Source organism: Populus nigra, chromosome 12 (genome assembly GCF_951802175.1).
Source record: "Populus nigra chromosome 12, ddPopNigr1.1, whole genome shotgun sequence".
NCBI lineage: Eukaryota > Viridiplantae > Streptophyta > Magnoliopsida > Malpighiales > Salicaceae > Populus > Populus nigra.
The window spans coordinates 13,384,605-13,410,766 of NC_084863.1; the positions used below are offsets into that span (position 1 = coordinate 13,384,605).

The 26,162-nt window shown below is 36.5% G+C and overlaps 2 protein-coding genes across 7 annotated transcripts; both read right to left on the reverse strand.

Moving 5' to 3' along the window:
* Positions 1-6,606: 6,606 nt before the first annotated feature.
* LOC133669392 (uncharacterized) lies at positions 6,607-14,056 on the reverse strand. Of its 6 annotated transcripts, none has more exons than XR_009833891.1 (5): positions 13,696-14,056; positions 13,330-13,603; positions 12,903-13,010; positions 7,121-12,645; positions 6,607-7,018 (listed from the first exon to the last, which is right to left on the reverse strand). XR_009833891.1 is itself a non-coding variant. In XM_062089503.1 (4 exons), exons 2-4 carry the CDS (start codon positions 13,495-13,497, stop codon positions 12,589-12,591), a joined length of 327 nt encoding a protein of 108 aa, XP_061945487.1. In that variant the 5' UTR covers positions 13,498-13,603; positions 13,696-14,054; the 3' UTR covers positions 11,774-12,588. The 6 variants fall into 6 exon arrangements, 1 of the variants encoding a protein (XP_061945487.1); XR_009833893.1 differs by having other exon boundaries at positions 13,124-13,603; XR_009833892.1 differs by lacking the exon at positions 13,330-13,603.
* Positions 14,057-23,589: 9,533 nt separating this feature from the next.
* On the reverse strand, positions 23,590-25,242 carry LOC133669150 (trans-resveratrol di-O-methyltransferase-like). Its single transcript, XM_062089187.1, has 2 exons — positions 24,424-25,242; positions 23,590-24,082 (listed from the first exon to the last, which is right to left on the reverse strand). Exons 1-2 carry the CDS (start codon positions 25,192-25,194, stop codon positions 23,774-23,776), a joined length of 1,080 nt encoding a protein of 359 aa, XP_061945171.1. The 5' UTR covers positions 25,195-25,242; the 3' UTR covers positions 23,590-23,773.
* Positions 25,243-26,162: the final 920 nt, after the last annotated feature.

Below are 26,162 nucleotides of genomic sequence, written 5' to 3' on the forward strand. Positions count from 1 at the left end.
GGGAATCTATTGAGAATAACATTAAGCATACAACCATGAACCTTTGTACTGCAAGCTATGAGATGCATGTCTGGATGATTGGATAGTTTCAATGAAGACTGATGATAACATATACTTGAAGAGTATTATTTCAATTGGGGGCAAGTTCATGACTGATTGACAATCTAAAAGGAGGTTAAATGCCAAAAACCTCTTGAGGGGTGTTGGCAAAACACACGCACCAAATCAAAGGACAATTCTTGAGAGAATCTAGGAGATGGATGATTTGTTCAACTCCTTCATGATGAATCGAGCAACACCACACTTGGAGGCAGAGTCAAGCTTGATAAACAACAAGAGCAGTAACCGTCGAAGACAGCCCAAGATGGGCACTGCACTTACAACTGAGTGGATGGCTAGCACATGAATGAGCCAAGGCATCAAAAGAACAAAGAAAGCTTTGGAATGCAAACAAAGGCACCCTATGATGATAGATCATCAAAAGGGGGGGACCTATATTTCACATCAGGTAAGGATGCATGCATGTCATCTAACCTCAAAACATTGCACATTCTTGTGATTTGTTACAGAAAGATCCTCAATGAGGTCAAAGAAAGAATCATTAAGTTGATGATGATAAAGAATCGGTTTAGATCCTGGAACGAGAAGAGAATGAGATGAACCCTGCCAGTAGGAGAATCTCAAAGAAACGAGGAGATTAACCCCGTCATCAAAAGGAGTCTTCAAGTCAACCTGCAACCAGAAAGCGCCAAGTTTGCCAGCCTTATCCTGCCAGAACTGCTTCAAATAAGTCTTTTTGCCAAGTAAGTCACATTCTATCTTTGGGTAGGTCACCTGTAATAATGAGACCATTTTTTTTGAAAAAAAAAACATCATTTTTCTAGGTAGGTCACCCATCACAATGAGACCACCATCTTCCATTTGGGTAGGTCACCCATTATAACGCGACCACTTCACATTTTTTCTATCTTCCACCTGGGTAGGTCACCCATCACAATGAGACCATCATCTTCCATTTGGGTAGGTCACCCATTATAACGCGACCACTTCACATTTTTTCTATCTTCCATCTGGGTAGGTCACCCATTATAATGAGATCGCACATCGCATTCTTTTCATTTGGGTAGGTCACCCATAACAATGAGACCACTTCATATTTTTTCTATCTTCCATCTGGGTAGGTCACCCATTATAATGAGACCACACTTCACATTCTTTCCATTTGGGTAGGTCACCCATCATAATGAGACCGCTTTCCATATTCTTTCCACATAGGTAGGTCACCCATTACAATGAGACCACTTTTTGTACATTTTTTATTTGATTTAATGAGGTCGCTAGATGGGATCTCATGTAGCTTTGGTTAAAGGAAATCACCAGATAGGATTTCAGGTTGACCAAGCTACACACATTTTTTAGTTCCAGTTTAATGAGGTCGCCAGATGGGATCTCATGTAGCTTTAGTTAAAGGGAATCGCCAGATTGGATTTCAGGTTGACCGAGCTACCACGCATGTTTTTAAGTTCCAGTTGAATGAGGTCGCCAGATGGGATCTCATGTAGCTTTGGTTAAAGGGAATCGCCAGATGGGATTTCAGGTTGACCGAGCTACCACATATTTTTTAGTTCCAGTTGAATGAGGTTGCCAGATGGAATCTCATGTAGCTTTGGTTAAAGGGAATCGCCAGATGGGATTTCAGGTTGACCGAGCTACACACATTTTTTAGTTCCACTTTAATGAGGTCGCCAGATGGGATCTCATGTAGCTTTGGTTAAAGGGAATCGCCAGATAGGATTTCAGGTTGACCGATCTACACACATTTTTTAGTTCCACTTTAATGAGGTCGCCAGATGGGATCTCATGTAGCTTTGGTTAAAGGGAATCGCCAGATGGGATTTCAGGTTGACCGAGCTACACATATTTTTTAGTTGCAATTTAATAAGGTCGCCAGATGGGATCTCATGTAGCTTTGGTTAAAGGGAATCGTTAGATGGGATTTCAGGTTGACCGAGCTACACATATTTTTCTAGTTTTGGTTTAATGAGGTTGCCAGATGGGATCTCATGTTGGTTCTGGTTAAAGGGGATCGCCAGATGGAATCTTAGGTTAGCCCAACCACACAAATGTTGGTTCTGGTTAAAGGGGATCGCCGAACGGGATCTCATGTTAGCCCAACCACACACAGGATATTGATTCTGGTTAAAGGGGATCGCCAGACGGGATCTCAGGTTAGCCCAACCACACAGGATATTGGTTCTAGTTAAAGGGGATCGCCGGACAGGATCTCATGTTAGCCCAACCACGCACAAGATATTGGTTCTGGTTAAAGGGGATCGCCGGAAGGGATCTCAGGTTCGCCCAACCACATAGGATATTGGTTCTGGTTAAAGGGGATCGTCGGACGGGATCTCAGGTTAGCCCAACCACCCACAAGATATTGGTTCTGGTTAAAGGGGATCGCCGGAAGGGATCTCAGGTTCGCCCAACCACACAGGATATTGGTTCTGGTTAAAGGGGATCGCCGGACGGGATCTCAGGTTAGCCCAACCACACAGGATATTGGTTCTGGTTAAAGGGGATCGCCAGACGGGATCTCAGGTTAGCCCAACCATGCAGATGTTGGTTCTGGTTAAAGGGGATCGCCGGACAGGATCTCAGGTTAGCCCAACCACCCACAAGATATTGGTTCTGGTTAAAGGGGATCGCCGGACGGGATCTCAGGTTAGCCCAACCACACAGGATATTGGTTCTGGTTAAAGGGGATCGCCGGACGGGATCTCAGGTTAGCCCAACCACACAGGATTATTGGTTCTGGTTAAAGGGGATCGCCGGACGGGATCTTAGGTTAGCCCAACCACGCAGATGTTGGTTCTGGTTAAAGGGGATCGCCGAACGAGATCTCAGGTTATCCCAACCACACAGGATATTGGTTCTGGTTAAAGGGGATCGCCGGACGGGATCTTAGTTTAGCCCAACCACACAGGATATTGGTTCTGGTTAAAAAGGATCGCCGGACTGGATTTCAAGTTAGCCCAACCACACAGGATATTGGTTCTAGTTAAAGGGGATCGCTGGACGAGATCTCAGGTTAGCTCAACCACACAGATGTTGGTTCTGGTTAAAGGGGATCGCCGGACGAGATCTCAGGTTAGCCCAACCACACACAAGATATTGGTTCTAGTTAAAGGGGATCGCCGGACGAGATCTCAGGTTAGCCCAACCACCCAAATTTTGGTTCTGGGAAAGGAGATCGCCAGATGGGATCTCAAGATAAAAAAAAAAAAAGAGAGAAACATAGAAAGAAAGAAAAAAGAAAAAAAAGAAGGAAGAGAGAACAGAAAAAAAAAAAAGAGCAAGGTCTTTAGATGAGTGGATATTGAGCAAGTTAAGCAGACAGAAAGACAAGTTTTTCTTTACAAAGCTTACTACGCAAAACATTAAGGAGTTTTGCTTCGTAAGCATTGTAAAGAGGGGGCATCTGTTGCTACCTAATTTTTGACCCATGTTTTAATAAATTTTCAGAAAAAATTCAAAAATAGTGAAAAGCATTGAAAACCCTAAAAAAATATATTTTTAATACATTTGTATCATTTTTAGCATTTTGCAGCGTCGTCTAAAAAGAATTTAAATTTTCAAAGGTCTTGCGAACGCGTTCAACTTTTAACGCGTTAATTTTAAAATCATTGATTTTCCTCATCAAGTCGACGTTGATATTGCTCGTTTTCAAAAATACAAAAAAAAATTTACAAAAATCAAATTTACAAAGAAAAAAAGAGTTGAGGGACCAATTTTGAGGCCCAAACAATATTTTGCCTATAAAAGAATTTTGAATATTGGAGGGGGAGGCAACACAAAAAAAAAAAGGAATCCCTAAAAACTTTTTTTCTTCACCCGAAACCAGCCGCTCCCCCTGGCCCAAGACCATTTGATCCCTCTCTTTTGGCTGAAAATCGGGAACTCAGCCCCCCACTTCTTTTCCTTGTTTCCAGCCGACAACAGAGGCCCCGCCCCAGGAAGGAACCCCTATTTCTTGTCATCTCCAGCTACATACAGCAGTGGGGGATTTTAACCATTTTCTTCTTCCCCACAGCAGTGGGCAGAGAGACCCACGGTCTCCTGTCCCTCTTCCTTCCCCTGGCACACAAGCCTCACTTCTCCCCCTGCAGCCACCCAAAAGGTAAAAAACCCAAGCTTTCATCTTCTCTGCAGCGGCCACCCTTGAAACCAAGACAAGCCACCACCTTCCCCCACTTTTGGCCTTGAGGACCAAAACCAGAGAAACCCCTGGCTGAAGGGGGTCCTGATTTTCAGTTTCTTCTCCCTTCAGTCGGGCAAGTCTTCCTTCTCCCTCTTGACAGCCAGAGCACATCCAACATCTCCCCTTCCCTTTGCAACAAACCACAGCAGCCGGCCACAACTCCCCTCCCTTGGCCAAAAGAGCACCAAATGATAGCTGTCGACCCACCTCCAGCAACAGCCCTTCTCCAACAGCACGCCCACAGGTGTCGTCCCTTCCTCATCTGCCAGAGCTGCCCGCCTTCTTCAACCAGCAGCGACAACTCACAGCCATCATAGATCGATCCAGATCTCCATCAGCCACCACCTCCGCCTGCTTCCTCCAGACCAGCCCGAACACAGCGGCGCTCACAGACCTAGATCTGTCCGCCGTCTTCCTCCAGCTCCTGCACAGCGCCATCGCCGCCCAACCGCCAGACCTGCCACCGGTTGAAGGAGGAAAGAACGGACACCACGAAGAAGAAAGAAGAGAATAGATCTAAAAAAAGAAAAGGAGAACAGAAGCGAAATCGATCTAAACAAAGATTAAAATCAACGGTTTTGGGTGTTTTACTCTTTTGCAAGTGATGAAGACCCTCACCGCCGGTAGGGAAGGGAAGAGGAGATGAAACTGAGCCAGATCCACCCGGCTTCCAAGTGGGAAGACGCGCCACCACTATTCATGCTGTTCCAAAAGGGCTTCCCAGCACTGTTATGGATTTTTGAGGGGTTATTTTGTAATTTTTAAATTTATTAATGTAATATTTGTTTAGTTTGAATTTTTATTTGTATGTTGTGAATTTGGATGTAACAAAAGAAAGGAAAAGAAAAGAAAAGAAACAAAAATATAGTAAGAGTGAATGTGTGTGTTTGTATTTGTTTTATTTTTTATATATTTTTTTTATGATGAAATTGCAAAGATTAAAGTAGAATTTAATATTTTGATTGGATCACGGTCAAGAATTATTAACTTATACATAAGTTGTATTTCTAATATCCGATGAAAAAAACAATTATTAAAACTTCTTTAAACACATCAAATTCGCGAAGCAGCTTACCTAAGGTAGGGTGCGTTAGGGGTGCTAATACCTTCCGTAACCACAACCAGTCCCTTACCCGCGAATCTCTGACAAGACCAGTACATCCGGTTTCCTAGTAGCCTTCAATAAATTACTAGGTGGTGACTCCAACGAATCAAGTCAAGCAAACGCAACGACAACGAAAAGATCGCCAGCCGATGCCGCGCGGAGATTTTCTAACGTGCGACAATCACCTTCCTTGCAGTGCGAGAATGAAACAAAAGAAAAACAGAGTGTTGCAACTAGTGATTTCATATATTGGCTCCCTCACATTTTCTTTTTGTTTTTCTTACATACTAACACACATCATTTCTGTTGCAAGGACTAAGAAGGGAAATGCACATACCTGGTTATGGAGAGGTGAAGACGGCAATGGTGTTGTGTCCTCTGCTTCGCCGTGCAGACTCTCCTTCTCTCTTCCTTTCGCTCTTCTGTTTTTTTTAGTTTCTTATGGTCTTCCTTCCTCTGTTTTCTCTTCCTTATGCTCCCCTCTCCCTCTATTTTTGTTCTCTTTTTTTCTTTCTTCTGTCGTTCTCGCCTCTCTCCCCTCCCCCCTGTCCGCCTCTCCTCTGGCTTTTATAACCAGAGGATGCATGCTTTACAGTAACAGTCGGCGTGCATCACGGCGGCGAGGAACATCAGCCGCGAGACATGCCTCCCCTTGACTGCAGCTCCACTGTCTCTACCGCTAACACTTCCCCTGTTTTTATTGCCAGCCGTTTTATTTGAAGAAGACAATGAATAGCTTTGAGTGAAATGGCACCGTTTTTTCCATTTTAACTGATATTTCTAATTTGGTCCTTGGATGTTTTATGCAATTTTGTAATCAAGCCCCTCGAAAAATCATAATTAGATCCCTTAATTTTAGCACCTTTTCCGGTTTGGTCCTTCATTTTGCATTGTTTCAATTAAGTCCCTAATTGACCATCAAACTTCAATAATTATGCAATTAAGCCCCTGATTTGACCAAATCAACTCTTCAAAATTATAATTGGACCCCAGAACTTTAATTTCTTCCAATCAAAAACTAAATTCACTTAAAAATCATTTTTTCTTGCAATCAAACCCTCCAAATAATTCAATTCAACCTTAGATAAAGTTTAATTGAATCCATAAACATCTAACTTCGAACTTTTCTTCTTTAAATTGAATTCACTTAAACACCAGTCAATGATATATTGTCAAATTTCAACTTTTTGCATTTTTGAACCTCCTCAACCAATTTTTTGCTATTTTTCGACATTGCAACATCTTTTTCTCACTCCAATTATTTTTTTGGATTTCTTCTGAATATATATATTTGTATTTTCTTATTTTTGTGTGGGAACCCAAAAATTAGTAACAACAGGTGGCTTGATCATCATCTACCACCAACTTTGTTGTTTGCACATCTGCTAAGAATCCTTGGCTTTTCATCTCACTGGTTATAAGTTGCACTGCCCTTGGATCCTTATGCTGGAGAAATCCTCAGATAAAAACATTATAAGAACAATTATCTGGTGGGCGGCCATCCTTTTCCATTAGTCTGAAAGCTTTGTAAGCTTCATCTAGCAATCCCTCTCTGCAAAGTCCATTGATTACTAAAGTCCAAACCCGAGCATCAAACTGCAGCCCTTTGACTGAGTTTCGAAAACAACTCCAATGCATATTTAAGCTTCCAAAATCTGCACATGACAATGATTATGATATCATAGATCACCAAATCATGAGGCTTCAAGTAACTTTTTTGCATGTCACGAAATAGTCCCAACACTTGATCAAGATACCTTTGTTTTCTTAAGCCGTCAAACAAAGTGGGTAGGTCATGCATTAAATCTGGGAAATGGCTTTGGGCACGTATATCCTTGAAAAGCTCTATTGCTTCCAAAACTCTCCCTGCCTGAAACAAGCCACTTATAAAAGTGGTATAACTAACATTGTGAAACAAGCCACTTATGATCTGATATCTCCTTCTTTTTCTTCTTTCCTCTAGATGCATAGCATTATGCTTGCAGAAAACGGATCTAAAATGTTTATCCACAGATGCAAAAATTATACTGAAACACCAAACCTGATATCCATGATGGTTGTTTTCTTTTGAACAACAGATACAAAATGCTTGAACATGACATGAAAGAAATACAGACAATAGAAGATTCTAAATTCACTTCAGAAATTATTCATCACCTGGATATCCTAACTCTACTTATTATTATATGCATGCTTGGAAAGTGTATGCACGCACCAGCACATGCTCAAAAGTAAATGCTAGGAAGAGGGGAGTATGGAAAAGTGATTCTTAAAAACCTAAACGCTTACCTCCTCCTTTAGTCTATTCTGAACTTTGTTAGTTACATAATTTGTTGTCATAGTCCTCTGCTTCATTGATGGCATTTCTCTTGCAGAAAATAGGTGTGAAATATTTATCCACGTGAACATTATGCAAGCTGTTTAACCACAGTTTGTAGTCTTGATGTCTCAGACACATACAACAAACAAGAAAGAAAAGTATGACTTGATTCTAGAAACTTAGACTAATCAGTAGCATCGGCACGTCTCAAACAAGGCAGTCGCTTTGATTCTGATGAATAATATATAATAGTGCTCAATAAACACTCCACGTGAGTATACTTCAATGTTTTAGTATGGCAGGCTTTGCAGGAAACCCTTATTTAGGTCATTGTGAAGGTAAAGTCCTGGTTAGTCGTGCAGTTTTCTTATATTTCCTAATATAAGATTTTTCTGGAATTTTTTACCATTACATGGTGTAAAGATCAACTATGTCACACCATCTATGGCAGAGTATCATGGCTACATGGATTACCATGGACATGTAAGAGAAAAAACGGTGGTCCTGGGTATGTGGTTGCATTTGCATCCTTTAGCATCTAAGGTTTTTTTGTGCCAAAACAACAACTGAGAGGACAAAAGTTGAGCAAAGAAACTAGCTAGGGAATCAGCAACATGAACAAGTGCAAACAACAGAGGATCACACATGAGTAAGTGCACTAGCATGCACAGCAGCCATATTCAAATAGCTGGAGCCAGTATTGACAGAAAACAACTAAGATGCCATCAGCTCAACATGACCAAAAAGGTAGCAGAAGTTTTGAGTTTTTCTAAGAAAATTACGTAGAATTCCATGAATTTCTCACAGGTTTTTGCAACAAGACACAAAATCACTGTCGCACATGTATGGCGTCGTAGTGATCGCCTACCACCCCCATCAGGTGTTGAGTGTCTATCTTGGCAAATATGAAAATACAAGGAATTCTTGTCTTTTATCAGTGAAAAAAAATGGAATGGGAGTCGCCACCTAGTATTTTGGTCACTAGGAACCCTAACTGGTCTCAGAGATCGGGTACGGAGACTGGTTACGTAAAGAGAAGTATTAGTACCCCAAATACACCCTACCTAAGGTAAGCTGCATTGTTTTATTGTCTTATAAAAAACTAAGGTCTTGTCATGTTGGTCCATCTATGGTTCAAGAAAAGCCCTCCTCAGTAAAGAGGTTCTTATCTTATAGGGTAAAACCTAACCATTCTAATGTCTATAAAAAAATATCTTTTTAATATCTGGAATACGCTTTACGTATAAATTCGTAATCCCAGATATTAAAACAAAAACAATATATTTTTTTGGTTTTTTTGAAATATTGGTCAAGTTCTCATGACTTTAATAATTTGGTTATTAAAGCCAAAATGCATGCTAAAATATAATATATAATTTTTGGAAGTTTTCTTTGTTGTATAAAAATAAAATATGATTTTTTTTAGCTTTGAAAGACTTGGCCGTATGCATGAATACAAAAATATTTTTTTGAAAATCGGGTATTTTAATACTGAATTTGTATCTTTACGATGTAAAAAAACAGACCAATATTAATCAAAATGATGTAGAAAAAAACGCGGGAAAATCCTGAATTTCCCAAAATGATTTTAAAAAATTTCTTTTGGGTCGGGCGAGCCTAAAAGGAGACTAGGCAGAAATCAGCCCAAAAGTGAAATCAGGCCTCCTTTCTATAGGGCTGGACTCAGCCCAGCCGCGTAGGCTGGGCTGATGTTCCAGCCCATAGCAATAGGGCTGGACTTAGCCCAGCAACCACGGACTGGTTACTGTGCATGAGCACAGTAACTCGTTAATTAATTAGCCGGTTACTGTGCGCATGCACAGTAACCAGCTAATTATTCTTCTTGTATGTAGAACATGCACAGTGCACGTTCTGCAAGCAAGAAGATGAACAATGACCGGTGACTATAAGGGGGAAGAGAATTACCTGAGGTGATGATCTCGGGTAGCTAAGCTGATGGTGATGCTGGTGACCATTCTCAGTGGTGTTGCAGTGCTACTGCGGTTTTTTCTTCTTCCCTATACAAAGGCCCTTTTTTTTCCTCCCCGTTATCTTCTCTTTCTCTCCTTTGTCTCTCCTCTTCTTACTCCTCTTCTGTCCTCCCCCTCTGTTTCTCCTCCTGTCTCACTGGTTTTCTTCTCAAAATTTCCTTTTTGTTTTACTCCGAAAACTCTCCTCCTCCGTCTGCTTGTCTGTTTGTTTTTTACAACAAAAATCCTTCTCCCCCTGTTTCTAATCTTCCCTCCTTCCTCTCTGTTGTCTTCTTTGTTCTGTCCCCTCTCCCTTCTCTTTCAATATTCTTCTCCCCTTTTTGTTTGTTATGCTTCCCTCTTCTATTCTGTTTGGTTTTCTTCCTTTTTGTCTCACGTTCATTCCCTCTCTTTTTTTTTCGCTCCTCCTCCTCGTTTTCTCTCTTGAAAAATCCTTCTGTCTCTCTCTCGATCTCCTTCTCTTTTCTCTTTCAAAAAACTGTCGGTCACTCTCTCCCAATATCTCCCCTTTTTTCCCTCTTTCCCCTGTTTCTCCCTTTCAGGACAGTATTTATAGAGGCAGGGGGGAGCGGGGTCGACCCTGCCCTGTCCCATCGCTGCCCATGCATGGGGCGCACATGCCTTTTGCTTTGTTACAACGCTAGTAAAGGTGGCCAATGGAGGCATCGCTTACGGGGCACGACTTCTCTGTCTTCTCATCATGAGACGGGTGGCATTTGGTTTTTGCTCTAACAAAACACGTGGGAGGAAGAAACAAGAGGAAGAAAACAAAAACTTCTTTTCCCCTGTTGCATGTCCAAAAATGACACTGTTTTGTTTATTTTTTTTTTTTAAATGCATGAAACGGCGTCGTTTTCCCCAAAACACGCCGTTTCATTTAAGTGGAAACTGGCGCCAAAGTGTGTTAGATTTCAAGTCAGTCCTTCAATTTGCGTGCTTTTCAGTTTAGTCCTTGGTTTTGGATTTCTTCAATCAAGTCTCTAATTGGCCATCAAACTTCTATATTTATGCAATTAAGCCCCTGATTTGACCAAATCAACTCTAAAAAATTATAATTTTGACCCAGCACTTTAATTTCTTCTAATTAAAACCCAAATTGACTTCAGAATCAGTTTTTCTTACAATCAAACCCTCAATAAATTTAATTAAACCTTCAATAAATTCAATTGAGTCTATAAACATCTGATTTTAGACTTTTCCTCCTCAAATCAAATTTTCTTCATCAACAGGGCTCTCACCAGTCAATGATAAACTGTTAAATTTCTATTTTTGTATTTTTGAACCTTCTCAACCAATTTTTGACCATTTTCTGGGCGCTCTGACATCCTCTTTTCACTGCTATTATTTTTTGATATATTTTTTATTGATTTTTTTCTTTTCTCCTTTTTTTATTCTTTTATATTATTTTTTTATTTTTTTTATTTTTTTTGTATTTTCTCCTTTCTTGTGCGGGGACCCAAAAATAGGTTACAACAATCACCACCAATTCAAACTTAGGAGGCCATTTTTCTTGGCATCATTTCAAAGGTGGACCGTTGTTGAGTTCTAGCCCACTGTCGACCGTAAGAAGAAGTGACTTTGCAGTCAAACCAAAGTCACCTTAACAGGGACCCAACAAAGCTACAACCCATTTCTTGATCTTCAATACATGACACTACTAATGAACATTTTTAACTTATAATGTAAAGTTCGACATGCAGAATGAGATGAGGCAAAGCACTTATAAAGCTAGGTGAATGCATGCACTGAAAGTCTCACAGTTAGTGTGTCTTAATGATGTTAATTGAGAGAGTTTAAATATCTATAAGGGTTGCACAAGCAGACAAAATCCCATAAGTTTTGCATTAACAAAATACCTGAAGAATTTGGATCAATGTATCCCACTTGTTCGGTTTCTTAAGTACATCAACCACACGTTCCATCAAGATAATTGGAAAAATCCATTAGAAACAAGAATTGCAATGAGCACAGATATTGTGGTATGTGCTGCTTGAAAAACTAGATTGTGATTTTCATTTTAAATAAGATTCAGATAAGGACTCCTCGTATTTGATAATTCATGATGACGTTCATCAACTACAGCACAGTAAAACTCGAGATACTGAAAATAGGGCAAATTATCATTTCCAGCAACTCTTGGTACCATGTGATACCCATACCAAAATTCTACAGATATATGCTCGATTGCAAGTATTTGTACAAGTACTTTTTTGGCTCACCCAATCATGATTGCAAGTATTTCTACAAGTATTTTTTTTGGCTCACCTAATTACAAAAGTTAACACTTTTAATCTGAACAGTCACTTTCCATAATTTTGGCTCCACGGCGCACTCTTCTTGATGCACTCGCTCTGCTTACATTAACTCTTTTATAATCCACTCCTACTGGCCTGCTTTTTTCCTTCCTGCCTCGGGAGAATTACCACTTTCAAAATAAGATACCGCAACTTCTTTTTTTACCTCCCTCTTTCCTTTCATTCTTGTAGACAAACCTTTTTAGTGGTTGGTTTACACCACAAAGGTGACTGAAGTAATAAAGTGGGTCAACATAACAAGATGATGAAGACGCAATACCTTTCATGTTAATTGGCTCGACAAGTTTAATAAACTATTGTATCTCTGCAAAGCATGAGTGATCAGAGTAAGGAACTGAAAACATGTAATGGTGATACCTTTCAGCATATCCTAAATTACCGTCCAGCTTATTAGATGGCTGTCTTTTTTTGTAACGAGAAGTTAAGAGAGAGTCGAAAAGATTGCCATCTCCTTTAACAGGTTTCAGCACCCATGGAAAACCAGATGGCATGATTCCTATTGTTGGCCGCATTGTGTTTAATCCCTCTAAAGTTTCAATGCTGAAACTGTAACGAGGAACTGTTCGGACTCTTGTTAGAGAAGTTTTAATGCTGAAACTCTAAAGTTTCAATCCAAGAAGATGCATGGTTTGTAAACGCTCTGGCCACACCTAAATCTTCAAAGAAGGAAAGGAAATTAAAGCTAAAACAAACCTGAACTAGAAATAGTTTGCAATTGTAATTTGCAAGTAGCTCACTAAATTTCATTCAACTACTTTCTTGTAAAACAATGAGAGAACATGGGTGCCCTAGAATCATAATAAAACCAATAAACAAGCATGGTAACTGAGCTAAGAACTTGGTTCTGTGCTTTACAAAAACACATCCTTCATAATCCATGCATATAGAAGATCAGAATCAACTATGATCGTACCTTTATGTTAAGCACACGTGAAATGTGAATTAGAAGCTCTTCTTTCCCCAAAGTATAAATCCCAATAACGATGTCATGCTCCAGATGAGAAGTAATGATATCAATAACCTGTCATTACCAAGTAATTAAACAAGTAAGAAAAGTTGTATAACTGATTTGTTTCCTATTTTGAAGCACTGTAATCTCTGCCAAGCCTATAAACACAAAATAAATCAACTTACTTTCATGACCATTCCTAAGACACAAATACCAATCAATTGCTCATTATATTTTCTCATTTTCAACACCAATAATATTTAGCTCTTTATCCATGCTTCATCCCTATTAACCGGTATACATTCTCTACAATGCACATTAATCGTCAACACCTACCAAAAAACACTCAAAGAAAGAATTGTTATGTGAACAAGAAATATGTAAATCCTACCTGCTGAGTAGCAACTTCTCGAGTGGGAAAATCATAAGACGGATTACAATACGTATTATCCAAGTAAACAACATCAATCGTCTCATTCTTGAGAACATTAGGTAGCCTACTCCTCGCATCCTTTGCCCTATCGCTATCAACTTCCCATCGAAAATCCCCCTTATACATCAAGCATCCAAACTCCAGTTACAGTTCAATCCCATCAAATCTCTATAGCCAACCATCCAAAAAGTGATTTCCCGAAGGTAATGATTTCTTTTTCCAAAATCGATTCCTAAAATATCCCATACATTGCGATTGAATAAGCAAGCGAACTCGGCCAGTGGGATCCGGGATAAAAAATAAAACATAAAAAAATTCGCTTACCAGGGCAATGGTGGGCGTTGAGAGCCATGACATGAGCGGTGATTTGAGATCCGGTGGTCGGAGAAATGAGAGAGAAAGAATGCCAGATGTGAAGATCAACAACGCGAAGTAGAGAGAGGTTGAAATCAGGGAACTTGAAAGGTAAGAGCTTAGCGGTTAGTTTGGAGCAAAATAGAGGACCTTTTCCCCATTTTTAGGTCAAGCCTTGAGTGTAGTCCGTGTGTAAATGAGTCAGGAAGTATGCCTGGCTTGACTCGGTAAATCGGTCAACTAATATCAATCCTTTCTCCATCGAGATTCGAGAGAGGAAGAGGTTTTGATTTTTTTTGTTTTGGCAGGGAAATTTGATTTTATTGGAATTGTTTTTTTGATTTATTTTATTTTATTGAGACACAACATAATAACCAACCAATTATTTTCATCTTACTGCAGAACGTGAATTGCTCATGTTCTGTATGCAAATGAAAGAAAAGAGAAAATGGAGTAGGGAAGGAGAGAAGATTACCTGGCATGAAGGGCGGTGGTTGTTATTGTCTGTGGTGGCTGGCGATGGCGGAGACTGTGTCAGCGATGATGATTTTCACCAGTTCTTCCCCTGTTTTCCCTATCTCTCTCTCTGTTTTCTCTTTTTTTTTTCCTTTTGTTCTCTTTTTTCTCTATTTTTTCTCTCTTGGTTCTTTCCTCTTTATCACTATTCTGCTTCTCTCTTCTTTCTCTCTATTCCTCTTTATTTTTTTTCCTTTTCTTTTTCTCTGCTTTTTATTGCTCTCTCTCTCTCTCTTCCTCTGTTTTTTTCTTTTTCTGCTATTCTTCTCTCTCTTTTTTTGTTCTTTTCGGTCCTCTCATATGCCCTCTTGTTTCTTGTGCTCTCCCTTGTATTTATAGGAAAAATAGGGGGGAGAGAGACAAGGGCGGCCACTGTGCAGCCTCTCTAAAAACTGCCTGAGGAACACATCTCCTCCCTCTTCTCCAACACGTGGAAAGCTTTGAGCAAGTGGGGGTGGTGTAGATGCCTTTTTAAAAGGAAGTTAGTGTCTTTTTAAAGAGAGAGATAACGGTGACAGAGGAAGAAAAATCTTCTTTTTCCCTTACTTTACACGTCCAGAGGAAGAAGAAGACCCACAGTGTCGTTCAAAACGGCATTGTTTGGGTCTTTTTTTATATATAACAATGCATGAAATGACGCTGTTTTGGGAAAAACACGCCGTTTCATTTAAATGAAAATGGCGCCAAACTTATGTCAAAGTATAAATCAGTCCTCAATTTGTGATTTGTTCAATCGAGTCCTCAATAATAATTTTGATTTAAGAATCAATTCAATTGCATCCCTGCCAAATTCAATCTCCGGCCCTGAAATTGGTAGCCTTTTCTAACTTGGTCCTTGGTCTCTGATTTATGTAATTTGACCCTCAATTGATCAATAAACTTCTAATTTCTTCAATTTGGCCCCTGATTTGGTTTTAATTACAGCCCCTATATTTACGTGCCTTTCCAGTTTGTTCCTTGGTTTCAGATTTCTTCAATTAAGTCCTTAATTGGCCATCAAACTTCAATATTTATGCAATTAAGCCCTGATTTGACCAAATTAACTCTCAAAAAATATAATTTCATCCCAGAACTTCAATTTATTCCAATTAAAGCCCATATTGACTCCAAAATCAATTTTTCTTGCAACCAAACCCACCATAAATTCAATTAAACTTTTAATAAAATTTAATTGAGTCCATAAATGTCTGATTTTGGACTTTTCTTCCTCAACTTGAATTTTTTTTGTCAACGAAGCTCTCATCAGTCAATAAAATACTGTCAAATTTTAATTTTTTATTTTAGAACCTCCTCAACCAATTTTTAACCATTTTCTGGGCGCTCCGGCATCCTACTATCATTATTATTATTTTTTTATTTTTTTGCATTTTCTTCTTTTTTGTGCGGGGGCCCAAAAATAGGTTACAAGAACTATTTTATTATTCACATATTGTTCATTGCTTTTTTATTTTATTTTGATTCTTAATTTTTTTTCTTTTAAATTGTATTTTTTATAGCTAAATTAATAATCAATTTCTTATAATTTACAATTAAGAGTCAAAGTTCTAAGTTAGATGATTAAAGTTCAAAACATGAAAAAACCAAGTGGCCAATAATAACTTTGAGCAAAAAAAAAAGGTTTCTTTAGTCCAAAAAAAGTTCATTGTGGTGGTTTTTTCCATCCAGAAAAATTACATTTATACTTAGAGGGTGTTCGGGATGTGGTAGCGGTTACTTTTCAAAGTGTTTTTCATTCCAAAACGCATTAAAATAATATTTTTTTATTTTTAAAAAATTATTTTTGACATCAGCATATTTAAATGATCTGAAAACATCAAAAACATATTAATTTGATGTAAGGAAAACAATAAAAAAAATTAATTTATTTCAAAAGCACTTTCCGACCGCAGGGCCAAACGCTACTTAGGCAATTGAGAGTTGTAGGGGTGTTTTAGGCCTTTTCTATTATTTTCCTCCTTAAAATGGGCTTTGGAGGTAAAACCACCTAATTGATTTTTTCTTCTTCTTTGTTTTAATAATATTTGACCATGCTTTCAAGCACAAGCCTGTTTCTATACAGACCTAGTATGCATCCAACCCAATTTTTCTTAATACCTTTCCTTTTCAATGATTTATTTTTTTCTTAATATCAATATTATTACAATACTTAATGATTATTTTTCATGATTTTAGATTTTTTATTTATTAAAAATCAATGTAGAAAAATAATCATTATTGTAAAAATAAAGATATTAATCATTTTTTTCTATAATAATTAAGGCTTAGGGATGGATAATATATAATACTAAATTAGAGTTAATGTAATAACTATTTTTTTCTCTTAATAAATTCAACATTGACTTTAGATTAATATTCAGAATAATAAGGATTTATTTGTTGATAATTTATCATTTTTGGCAAATTATGTGTTGGTTCAAAATTGATCATGTTTCTTAATTAATATTTTCATTTTCCTATGTAAATTAATATTTTATTTTACATATTCTAATCAATGGATACGAAACAAGTTTTCAGTGAAATGATCTACTAAACTTAATTCTAGACACTTTTAGTTACACCACTAGGCTTGTTTAAGCCCCCGTTTGATATTATATTTTAAATAGAATTAGGCAAAATTTAAATATATTTTTTTATATTATAATGTATTTCTGAGTTAAAAAAAAATAATCACTACTACACTCTCAAATACTACTAACTAAGGCAGGGGTTTGGAAGGATATGATTGCCAAGGGCATCTCCTGATTTGATGACTTACTCAACGCATGATGGCTTTTCTAAAGTTCATCAAGGGGAAAAGGTGATGCAATAGCTTCATACAAGGTATTATAAGTCTTGTCGAAGTCTAGAACAAGCCACCAATCACTGGCATTTGTTTCTTGTGGGTTTTAAACTGATACATGGAGACTTATATGTCTGTCAGCATGTGGTTTTAATCCCATGATCAAGTATCATGTATCTGTTGTTCAAGAGAAATAACCATGTTGTGGTGTTCCTATATAATTCTTGCATATATGGATAAACATTTCATATATTTTTCTGCAGGCAAAATGCAATGGATCAAGGGGAAAGGGAGGAAAGAGAAGTGAAAGATTAGATCGTGAATGAAGCTGAAGATTGTAAATGATTAGTACTTAAAAGTGCATTTTTATCAAGGTTTTATATCATCATTTTGCATTTGAAGTATCAATAACTCCTTAACTAAAGCGTGTTTTATAATAACATATCTAATTATATGAGATACCTTTAATTTATGGTAAATGTTCATCTTAAATGCAAGCCTATGACATAAATAAAAGAATTGATTGATGAGTTGAAGTACTGAAATTGAAAGGACAAAGAGATGGCCAAACTTAGAAAAGAGATGCTGGTGCAGTCCAAACTGGAACACTGTTCGGTAATTGGCTCATATTTGGAGCTCTAGATGTTGGATTTAGGTCCATTTTATATGGATGGAAAGATAAGACATAGTCCTACAACTTTCATGTGGAGCCTAAGATTTAAAAAGGCCTTTTTCAAGTCCAAATTGTAGCAACAAAGAAGAAGTCTGAATCTATCCTGCAGCCCAAACATTGTTCAGTGTTCAGCCCATATCTCAAGTTCTAGAAGTCCAAATGATCTCAAATTTTTACCTTGGAAATATGAGACAATTTCCTAGAACTTTCATGATTTAAGTTTGTTCAAATTATGACGTCATCAATGACATTTTTGGCAGACAAGAAGATAAGAATTGTCACCAAGTCAAGATGTGGCCACCCACTCATCAATTAATCAACAAATCAATAGTTCTGAATTTTGGCCTATAAAAGGAGGCATTTGCCATGTATTTAGGCATCTTGGTTTCCAGATCAAGATCATGCTCTTGTTTTCTCTCTTTATATTTTGTAATGCTTAAGTTTTGCTTATATTAATCTCTTGCTTATGCTTTTCATTTCCTTTCCTTGTTTATTTATGTTTCTTTCTTTCATTATGTTTAACTAAGTTTATTATGTCAAGGTGAAAAGAGTACACTAATGGTGTAAGAATAAGTATAATATAAACTTAACATGGACCTTAATGTTGGATACTAACATGCTTTATATTTTCTATCTTGTTCACTTATAATACTTTGCTTGTTAAATGGTTAATCTAGATTTATGTTGTATAACACTTGGTACAACAAATACTTGGCACTTTCATAGCCCATACTGTATGGTATAACCGACACCTAAGCTATGAAAGGAACTTGATTTGTTGTTAACATAAGTTATAATCATGAATGCCTGACAACATTTACAAGTATTAGCATTATTCGAATAAGATAATTAATGTAATCATGTTAACAATTTATAATCCGATTGGAACCTCCTTTATGTGTGGTTTCCAGTTGAGTAATAAAAAGAGTTTATACTATACTTGTTTGAAATACCATTAGTGGATCCTCTAACCTTGACAATTATTTTTATCCTTGTTTAATCCTTAAATCAATATCACATCTCAAAGCTCTCTTTAACTTATTATTGTTGTTATTGTTGTTGTTGTATTATTGTTGGTTATAATTTGTAGAATTAACCTCCCTGTGGTTCGACCCCGGTCTTGTCGGGTTATTTATTACTTCGACACTCCTGCACTTGGGAGAAGACATCAATCTTTTGGTCGTGTCAGTAAACAAGCTGCAAAGTGTAATCTTCCTAAAATAAAATCACTCATACTATCTAGTATTTGCCCTCACTTTCACTGTGTGTAGCACTCAATCTCAAAAAACAAAAAAACTTTGCCTCCCAGCTCGTAGAAAGTAAGCTCTGATATCACTGTTGAAGCTGTAAATAAATGTATAACAATAGCAGTAAAGAATAGAGGTTAAATTGTTATAAATCCGATAGAATGGTAGATAATTTAACTCTTAATTGATCATTATTTACTTGTGCTAAATAAGTCTTTCAAATATGATTCTTTAAAAAATTGAAGGGCAAATGATGAAATTTTTTTTAAAAAAAACTAGTATGTATATTGCACACGTCAGCATGTCAACCATTTTGGTTTGCCTAAAACCTAGAAATCGATAGCTATTTAGCCCTAAATAGCAAGAAACATTTGTCATAACCTAATTTTTAACTATTTTATTTCAATTATTATTATTATTTTATTACTGAAAAGGATAAAAAATGATGATAATGATGAAAAAACAAGTAAAATGAAATAAATGAAGAATGAATTAAAATTTAGGTTAAGGGCAATATGATTGAAAGTTTTGAGGTTTAATTAAACTTTGGGATTAATCTAATTAATCCAATCAAGAGTTTAATTGGTGAATTGATAAGTTTTGAGACTTAATTAAGCTTGAAATTAATTTAATTAATCCAATCAAGGTTTTAATTGGATAATTGATAAGTTTTGAGACTTTATTAAGCTTGGAATTAATTTAATTAATCAAATCAAGGGTTTAATTGAAGAATTGATAAGTTTTGCGACTTAATTGGACTTGGATTTAATTAAATTAATGAAATCAGGGACTTAATTGAAGAAATAGCAAAGTATGGGGTTAATTGGGGGCAAAATTGCAACAGATTAAAGTCCAAGGATTATCTTGTAAAAAGCGCCGAAATACAGGGGTCCAATTACAATTTACAAAGGGGCTTGATTGCACGATTTTAGAAATTCAGTGACCAGATTGAACATGGTCATTCCCATCGCATAAACGGCACCGTTTTGAGAAGCTGTTCATCGCCTTCTTCGCCTTCTTCCTCAGGAGCCGTTTCTGGCAGTAATGGCTTTGAAGCCGTTTCAAATGGTTGGTATTATCTGGCTATAAAGCCAGAGAAGATGAGAGAGCACGGAAAGAGGAATCAGAGAGGGGGGAATCACAGAACCGAGAGAGAGCGGAAAGAAAATAAACAGACTTTCGTTCCTCTGTTTCTTCTCAAGGAAACAGAGGAGGTTAAAGAAAAAACAAAGCAACGAAGGGAACCAAAAAGGGGGAGGGCAAGAAAAAAAAAAGAAAAAACTGAGAGGAGAACAAAGAGCAGAACTGAGAAAAAGAAAAAAAGAAACAGAACCGGGGAGGGAGACTGTACAGAGGGGAGCAAAATTTGTGCCCCTGTTTCTTCTAAAAGAAACAGAGGCGTTCAGCGCCATTCTCTGGTAAGCCAGAGAAGGCCACAAAGAAGGAAAAAAGTAACTCAGGGGGCACCACCTCCCCCCCTTACAACTGAACTCACAGACGAAGAAGAAAAGGCAGGAGACGCAGGAGACGGAGGCTGGAAAGGACAGAAGCTAAAACCCAGACGAAAAAACCAGGGAAACGGGGAGGAAGAAACAGAACAGGGGGGGGGGGGGGGGAGCGCACTGGACAGGAGAAAGAGAGAAGGAAACGAAACAAGGGGAAGACGGAGCAGAACGTGAAAGACAGGAGACAACAAAGCAAGAACCAAGGCGAAGGGAACAGAGAGGAGCTTAGCCTACGAATCTTCCATCACGTTTTCATCTTCAGAGTTACCAGGTAAGTAAGCTTCTCTTTCCCGGCTTTTTCATTTTAATTCACCGGTTACTGTTTACTTTGGACTTTAATTCATTTCCTGCTTTCTTTGTTTTTTGCACAGCCGAGTCACTGGCTTGGACCAGTGACCGGGCCGGGCTGGCTGGGTCCAGCCCAGCCCATTTGGGCTGAGTTGGACCCAGCCCAAAAAAACAATAGAAAAATAAAAAGTAGAAAAAAAAGTAGAAAAAATAAAAAAATAAAAAATGTGTATGCATTAATAAAAATAATATACATTTATTGGTTTATTCACTGACGCCAGATTCAGGAATAAAAATATCAGTTTAAATTTATATTATTTTTATTTGTTGTATTTTAGTTTATTTAGCTAGAAAAATAAAAAAAATATGTGCATGCGTAAAAATAAATTTATTTTTATTTATTTATTCGCTAGGTGCTAGAGTAAGGAATAAAAAAATATTAATCTAAATTTTTTTTCGTAGCTACGAATTTTTACCAACGCCAGAGTTGGAATTATTCGAGCTCGAATATTTACTAGCGCCAGAGTCAGGAATATTATAAACAAATCATCATAGCATAGGCGAATAAATGTTTAGCAATTTAAGACAAAATCGACAATGCAGTCTGCCTCAGGTAGAACATTTAAGGGATGATAATATCTTTTTTTTTACGTAACCAATTCCAAGCCATAGAATCTCTATTGACCAGTTAGGGCTCCTAGTGACCATAATACTAGGTGGCGACTCCTTGAACAAGACCTTTTACCCTAAAAGAACAAGATGTCAGATATCTGTTCTTTTTCCATATAATAGAATTATTTTTTAGGATCGCCGCGATGTCGGGTGCGACAACCTTTAATTGCGAACCCAGGCCCTATCCTTACTGACCTCATTTTGTCCAATCTTATACCAACACACACATTTATGTATTTTTAAGTTTCCAGGTTGTCCACACAAACTTTCCATGAGTGCACAATATGTTCTATGCACGAGTTGCTTTATCTATCTAATCTTAACATCATTTTTTCTAGCTAATGGTTATTTTTTGGTATTTAATATCAATATTTTCACCAATAATACATACATATAGCACAACAACCAGTAACCAATTGATGACTCTACTTTTTTTAAAAAAATTACCAATAATCTGATTATGGATCATTTGAAAGCAATAGAAAAGGTACTCAAATATTTGGAGTACATATTGGACTATGGACAATATTTTGTTAGTTACCCTAGAGTACTAGAAGGGTATAATGATACATATTAAATATCTAATACTAAGGATTCAAAATCCACTAGTGGATATGTCTTCACACTTGGTGAAGTAATTATGTCCTAAAACTCCTCTTAGAAAAAAATTATATCATAAAATACATGATAGAATCAAAGTTTATTATTCTTGATAAAAGTGAAGAGATAATCGAGAGGCTTTGAAATTGCTTAGAGGATATTCTATGCTGGCCAAAATCAGTACCAGTAATTTATGTCTATTGCAACAACCAGTCTTGAGTTGGAAGCAATATATAATGCTCAATCTAGACATATATATTATTGACATAATACCATTAATTAAATACTTGTAATCAAATAAAATTGTTTTCATTGACTATGAAAATCCAAAGTAAAATATTGCAAACCCATTGACCAAAGATTTATTGATAGATCTTATGTATAATTCATCAAAGGGTATAGGTTTAAAAACTTTAAAAATAAAAAGAGTGTAATGATGGTGACAACAACTAGTTTATTAGAGATGTCAAAATCCACGTTCAAATAGAAAACTAAGTCATATAACATTTTCAATAGCATTAAAAAATAATTATTTCCTTTTTATTCCTATAATGAAATAGGTAGTAGTTGCAATGTGATAAAAGGGTGAGTTGTGCTCTTATTTATTTTTATATATTGGTATACCAAGTAGAGTATAAATGAATACTCTTAATGAAAAATCACATATATAAGTTAGAAATGTGGTCATTTCTTTGAGAACTTTAATGAAGGAAAATTTCTATAAAACATCCATAAATCCAGGATTTGTTTAGTGCCAAAATAAACATAATAATGAGAGTCAAAGTAAATATCTAGGTAGAAAGCTATGTGAATATTATTATCTTGGTTTACACAAAAGGTTGAAAGTTTATGACATCGCATTCTCTATTTAATCGAGTAAATCTAAAAGTTTTTCACTAAGAAATATACAAAGTTAAAAGAAACCTATCTTAATGTGATGATCTACCAAATTAGTATCTCTCTATAAATTTTCAAGTCTTTTATACTACCCGGACAATTTTCATTCATATAAAACATGATTAAAAGGCATATCTAAGGTCAAATTGAAAGAAGAGTCCACTCACTTTTAAGGTCAAATCTTTATTAAAAAGTGGAATCCAACAAAACTTCATTAATATGAAACATTAACATGATTAAAATAAGTTACGGGTGAATAAAAAATTGATCTCACAAAACTATTGGTTGACATATTTTTATAAAATCAAATATATATATTGGGATGTTGAGGAGTCATAAATGAGTCTTAGCAAAGTAGTATGGGTTTAACCCATAAACACATGATCAAATTAGCTAAGCTATGGCTCGAGCTCCTTGTTCCAAGTTTCGGGTCCTTAATCTTAATTTCAAAATCCATTATAAATGAAGAGTTTCTTGCATTGTTTATCCTGATTTTATATATTCTTCCTCACCTCAGTTTTTAAAGTTATCTCTACACTTTTTGAACTTTGTTTTTCCTCATAATTTAGAGTTTAGACTCAATTTTATTAAGAAATAATTGAGTTTAAATAATATGTTGTTATTGTTGATGGAATCTTAAAAGATATATTGTAAACATTTTAGTTGCATTAACTAACTGAGGTACAATAAAACATTAAGGACAACAAATTTATTATAATAATGATGACAACAACACCAGCAACAACAACAATAGTAGCGGCGGCGGTGGCAGCAGCAGCAACAATAATTTCATTATTTTACACATAAATATTATTTTAGATAAAATTTTCACACTTAAGCATAACAAATGCAAAACATTACTAAGATCTTATCAAGGATAAAGCTCAATGAGAGCTCTTGTGCCTAGCACAGGGTGTATCTTATAATTGAGGAAACCAGCATCAAAGAAGAGCTTAGCCCACTCCTTTTCATTTCTCTCCATGCCACCAACAACCACCATCATTTGTAGATCAAAAAACAGCTGCGTTTCAATTGACCCCTCATCTCCATTCAGGTTCTCTCTCACCATATCTATAATTATCACCTTCCCAGCTTTCTGCTGTCCCTTACTCATAATTGCTTGTTTGCATCGTTTAAGTATTTTCACGCTGTCTTCATCACTCCAGTTATGTAGCATCCACTGTTTGTCATTTGCCAGAAGATATGTAGCATGAATAAATGAAGACGGGAAAAAAATCCTCAAGGAAATAGAAAACATAAGATGCATATATATAAAAACTCTGTAGTATAGAGTTTTGGGTTAGAGATGATGTCCATCTTTGAATATAAATCTTCATATGCATGTGTACACAGAGGTCAGGAATGGAATAGTTTATATATGTGTCAAAATATAAGCTCAAGGACGCGCGGACGTGGGTATATAAGCACCTCTCAAACAAAAACTAATAAAAGATGTTTATATATATATATGCAAATTTAATATATAGTGTTGGTAGAAGAATACTGTTGACATAAATTTACCTTGAGTAAAATTGCTTCTGCTGGAGGAACTGCCTGAAACATATCCCCCGCTACATACTTCAAATTTTTGCATCCTTGCAAGTCAGAAACCACATGGGGGAGATCAAGCACAGTGCAGTCCATGTGGGGAAATGCTTCAGTGATGCCCTTGGCCATAGTTCCTATACCTCCCCCGACATCCACCAAAGAACTCACCCCCTCAAAGATGCCTTTACATTTGTTTAAAACCAACTTACAAGCCAGTATGCTATCTCTAGCCATAACCTCATTACAGAGATTGTTGATTCTTGGATCTTGGCCAACGTACTCCCAAGGTGCCTTTTCATGGGCAACATTAAATGCATTGCGATCATCATTTTGGAACCAAGTGCTCAAGCAATCCCATGGTTTTGTCAGAACTGGGTCGAGCACAAAAAGTAAATGAGCTCTCACACTCCAGGGATTGTCCTTGAGTAGGAGACGAGTGGATTGGGTAAGGGAATAGGCTTCTTGGTTGTCAACGCCGTTAAGATTTTGCTGGGAAAAGAAACCAGAGTGCACGAGAATACGCATAAGGCGGTGGACATATTGAGCTTTTGATGGGTGGATTGGTAGGGCAGAAACAAGCTCAGAGAGGGTCATGGGTTTGCCATGTTTTTGGATCACATCTGGTATGCCTAGTTGAACAGCACATTTCAAAGTCATGGAGTTTATAAAGTAGAATATATGATTCCACACATGAGTTTGAGCTTGAAGTAGCTCACTAGCACTTTCCTCGTTAATCAACTCCATTGATTTTAAGTAGTATATATGCTAGTGTATGTTGTGATACCTCAAGAGATCTTTCTTCCTATTTATAGTAGTGAAACGTACTCTACCCTCGGAGAAGGCTTAATTTCTCAACTTTATCCAATAAAAAAAATTGAAAGGAAAAATTCCATTACAGGAATCTGTTTTCACAGTGCAACATGTTGTGTGCTTGGTATTTTCAGTTTTTTTGTTTCTTCAAATGCGCTTTGTTTCCTGGGTTTCAAGTACAAAATTGAATATTTTAATGTATTTTTTTTTTTAAGTTTCACACAATTAATTTTATAAGTAATTAGTTTTGTATTGATTCAGTTCGATTCTCTTGCACTCCATACCGAATTCCAAGATTTTTAAGCTTGCATATACTTAAAAGAATATGATTTTATCATGACATTGGCAAATGTATGATAAGAAAATCAATAATGGAAAGCAAATAAAAGTGAACCGACAATTATTAGTTTATTTATAAAAAATATTAATTTGAGTTCAAGTTTTATAAATTTTAAAAAAATTAAAAAATTATATAATTATTAATTTTGAAATTTGTATAATTAATTTATATATATACAAGTTAATACAAACACTTATATTAATATACCTATAACACAGCAAAAATGTTGGAATCAAATCTTAATTTGAAATAATTTGTGTCAAAGATTTTTATGATAAATAATAATAATAATATAATTCTAGTGGTCTATCACCTAATACCTAACCCTGTCCCCACGCTATCACTTCTCATAATTAAATTCGTTATGAATTATCATGTTGCCAATTTGCACCTTTTTTCTTTAGATTTGCCATTTTACATGATTAGACTGTGAGCGAAAAGATTGGTGAAGGTATGAATACGCGTAACGTGATGGTAAAGAATTTAAGATTTATATAGTGGGTCTTGAATTTAAATTAGGATGTGTATTTTTTATAAGAGTTTAAGACAATCAGAGTTTTAC

Bases quoted from the DNA above. Each gene is read 5' to 3' on its own strand.
- LOC133669392 (XM_062089503.1), bottom strand. From the start codon at position 13,497: ATGTATAAGGGGGATTTTCGATGGGAAGTTGATAGCGATAGGGCAAAG. The intron at 13,011-13,329 runs GTAGGATTTACA...TGGTAATGACAG, and splicing joins GAGAAGTTGCTACTCAGCAG to GTTATTGATATCATTACTTC. The intron at 12,640-12,902 runs GTACGATCATAG...TTGAAGATTTAG, and splicing joins CACGTGTGCTTAACATAAAG to GTGTGGCCAGAGCGTTTACA.
- LOC133669150 (XM_062089187.1), bottom strand. From the start codon at position 25,194: ATGGAGTTGATTAACGAGGAAAGTGCTAGTGAGCTACTTCAAGCTCAA. The intron at 24,083-24,423 runs GTAAATTTATGT...AATGACAAACAG, and splicing joins CAGAAGCAATTTTACTCAAG to TGGATGCTACATAACTGGAG.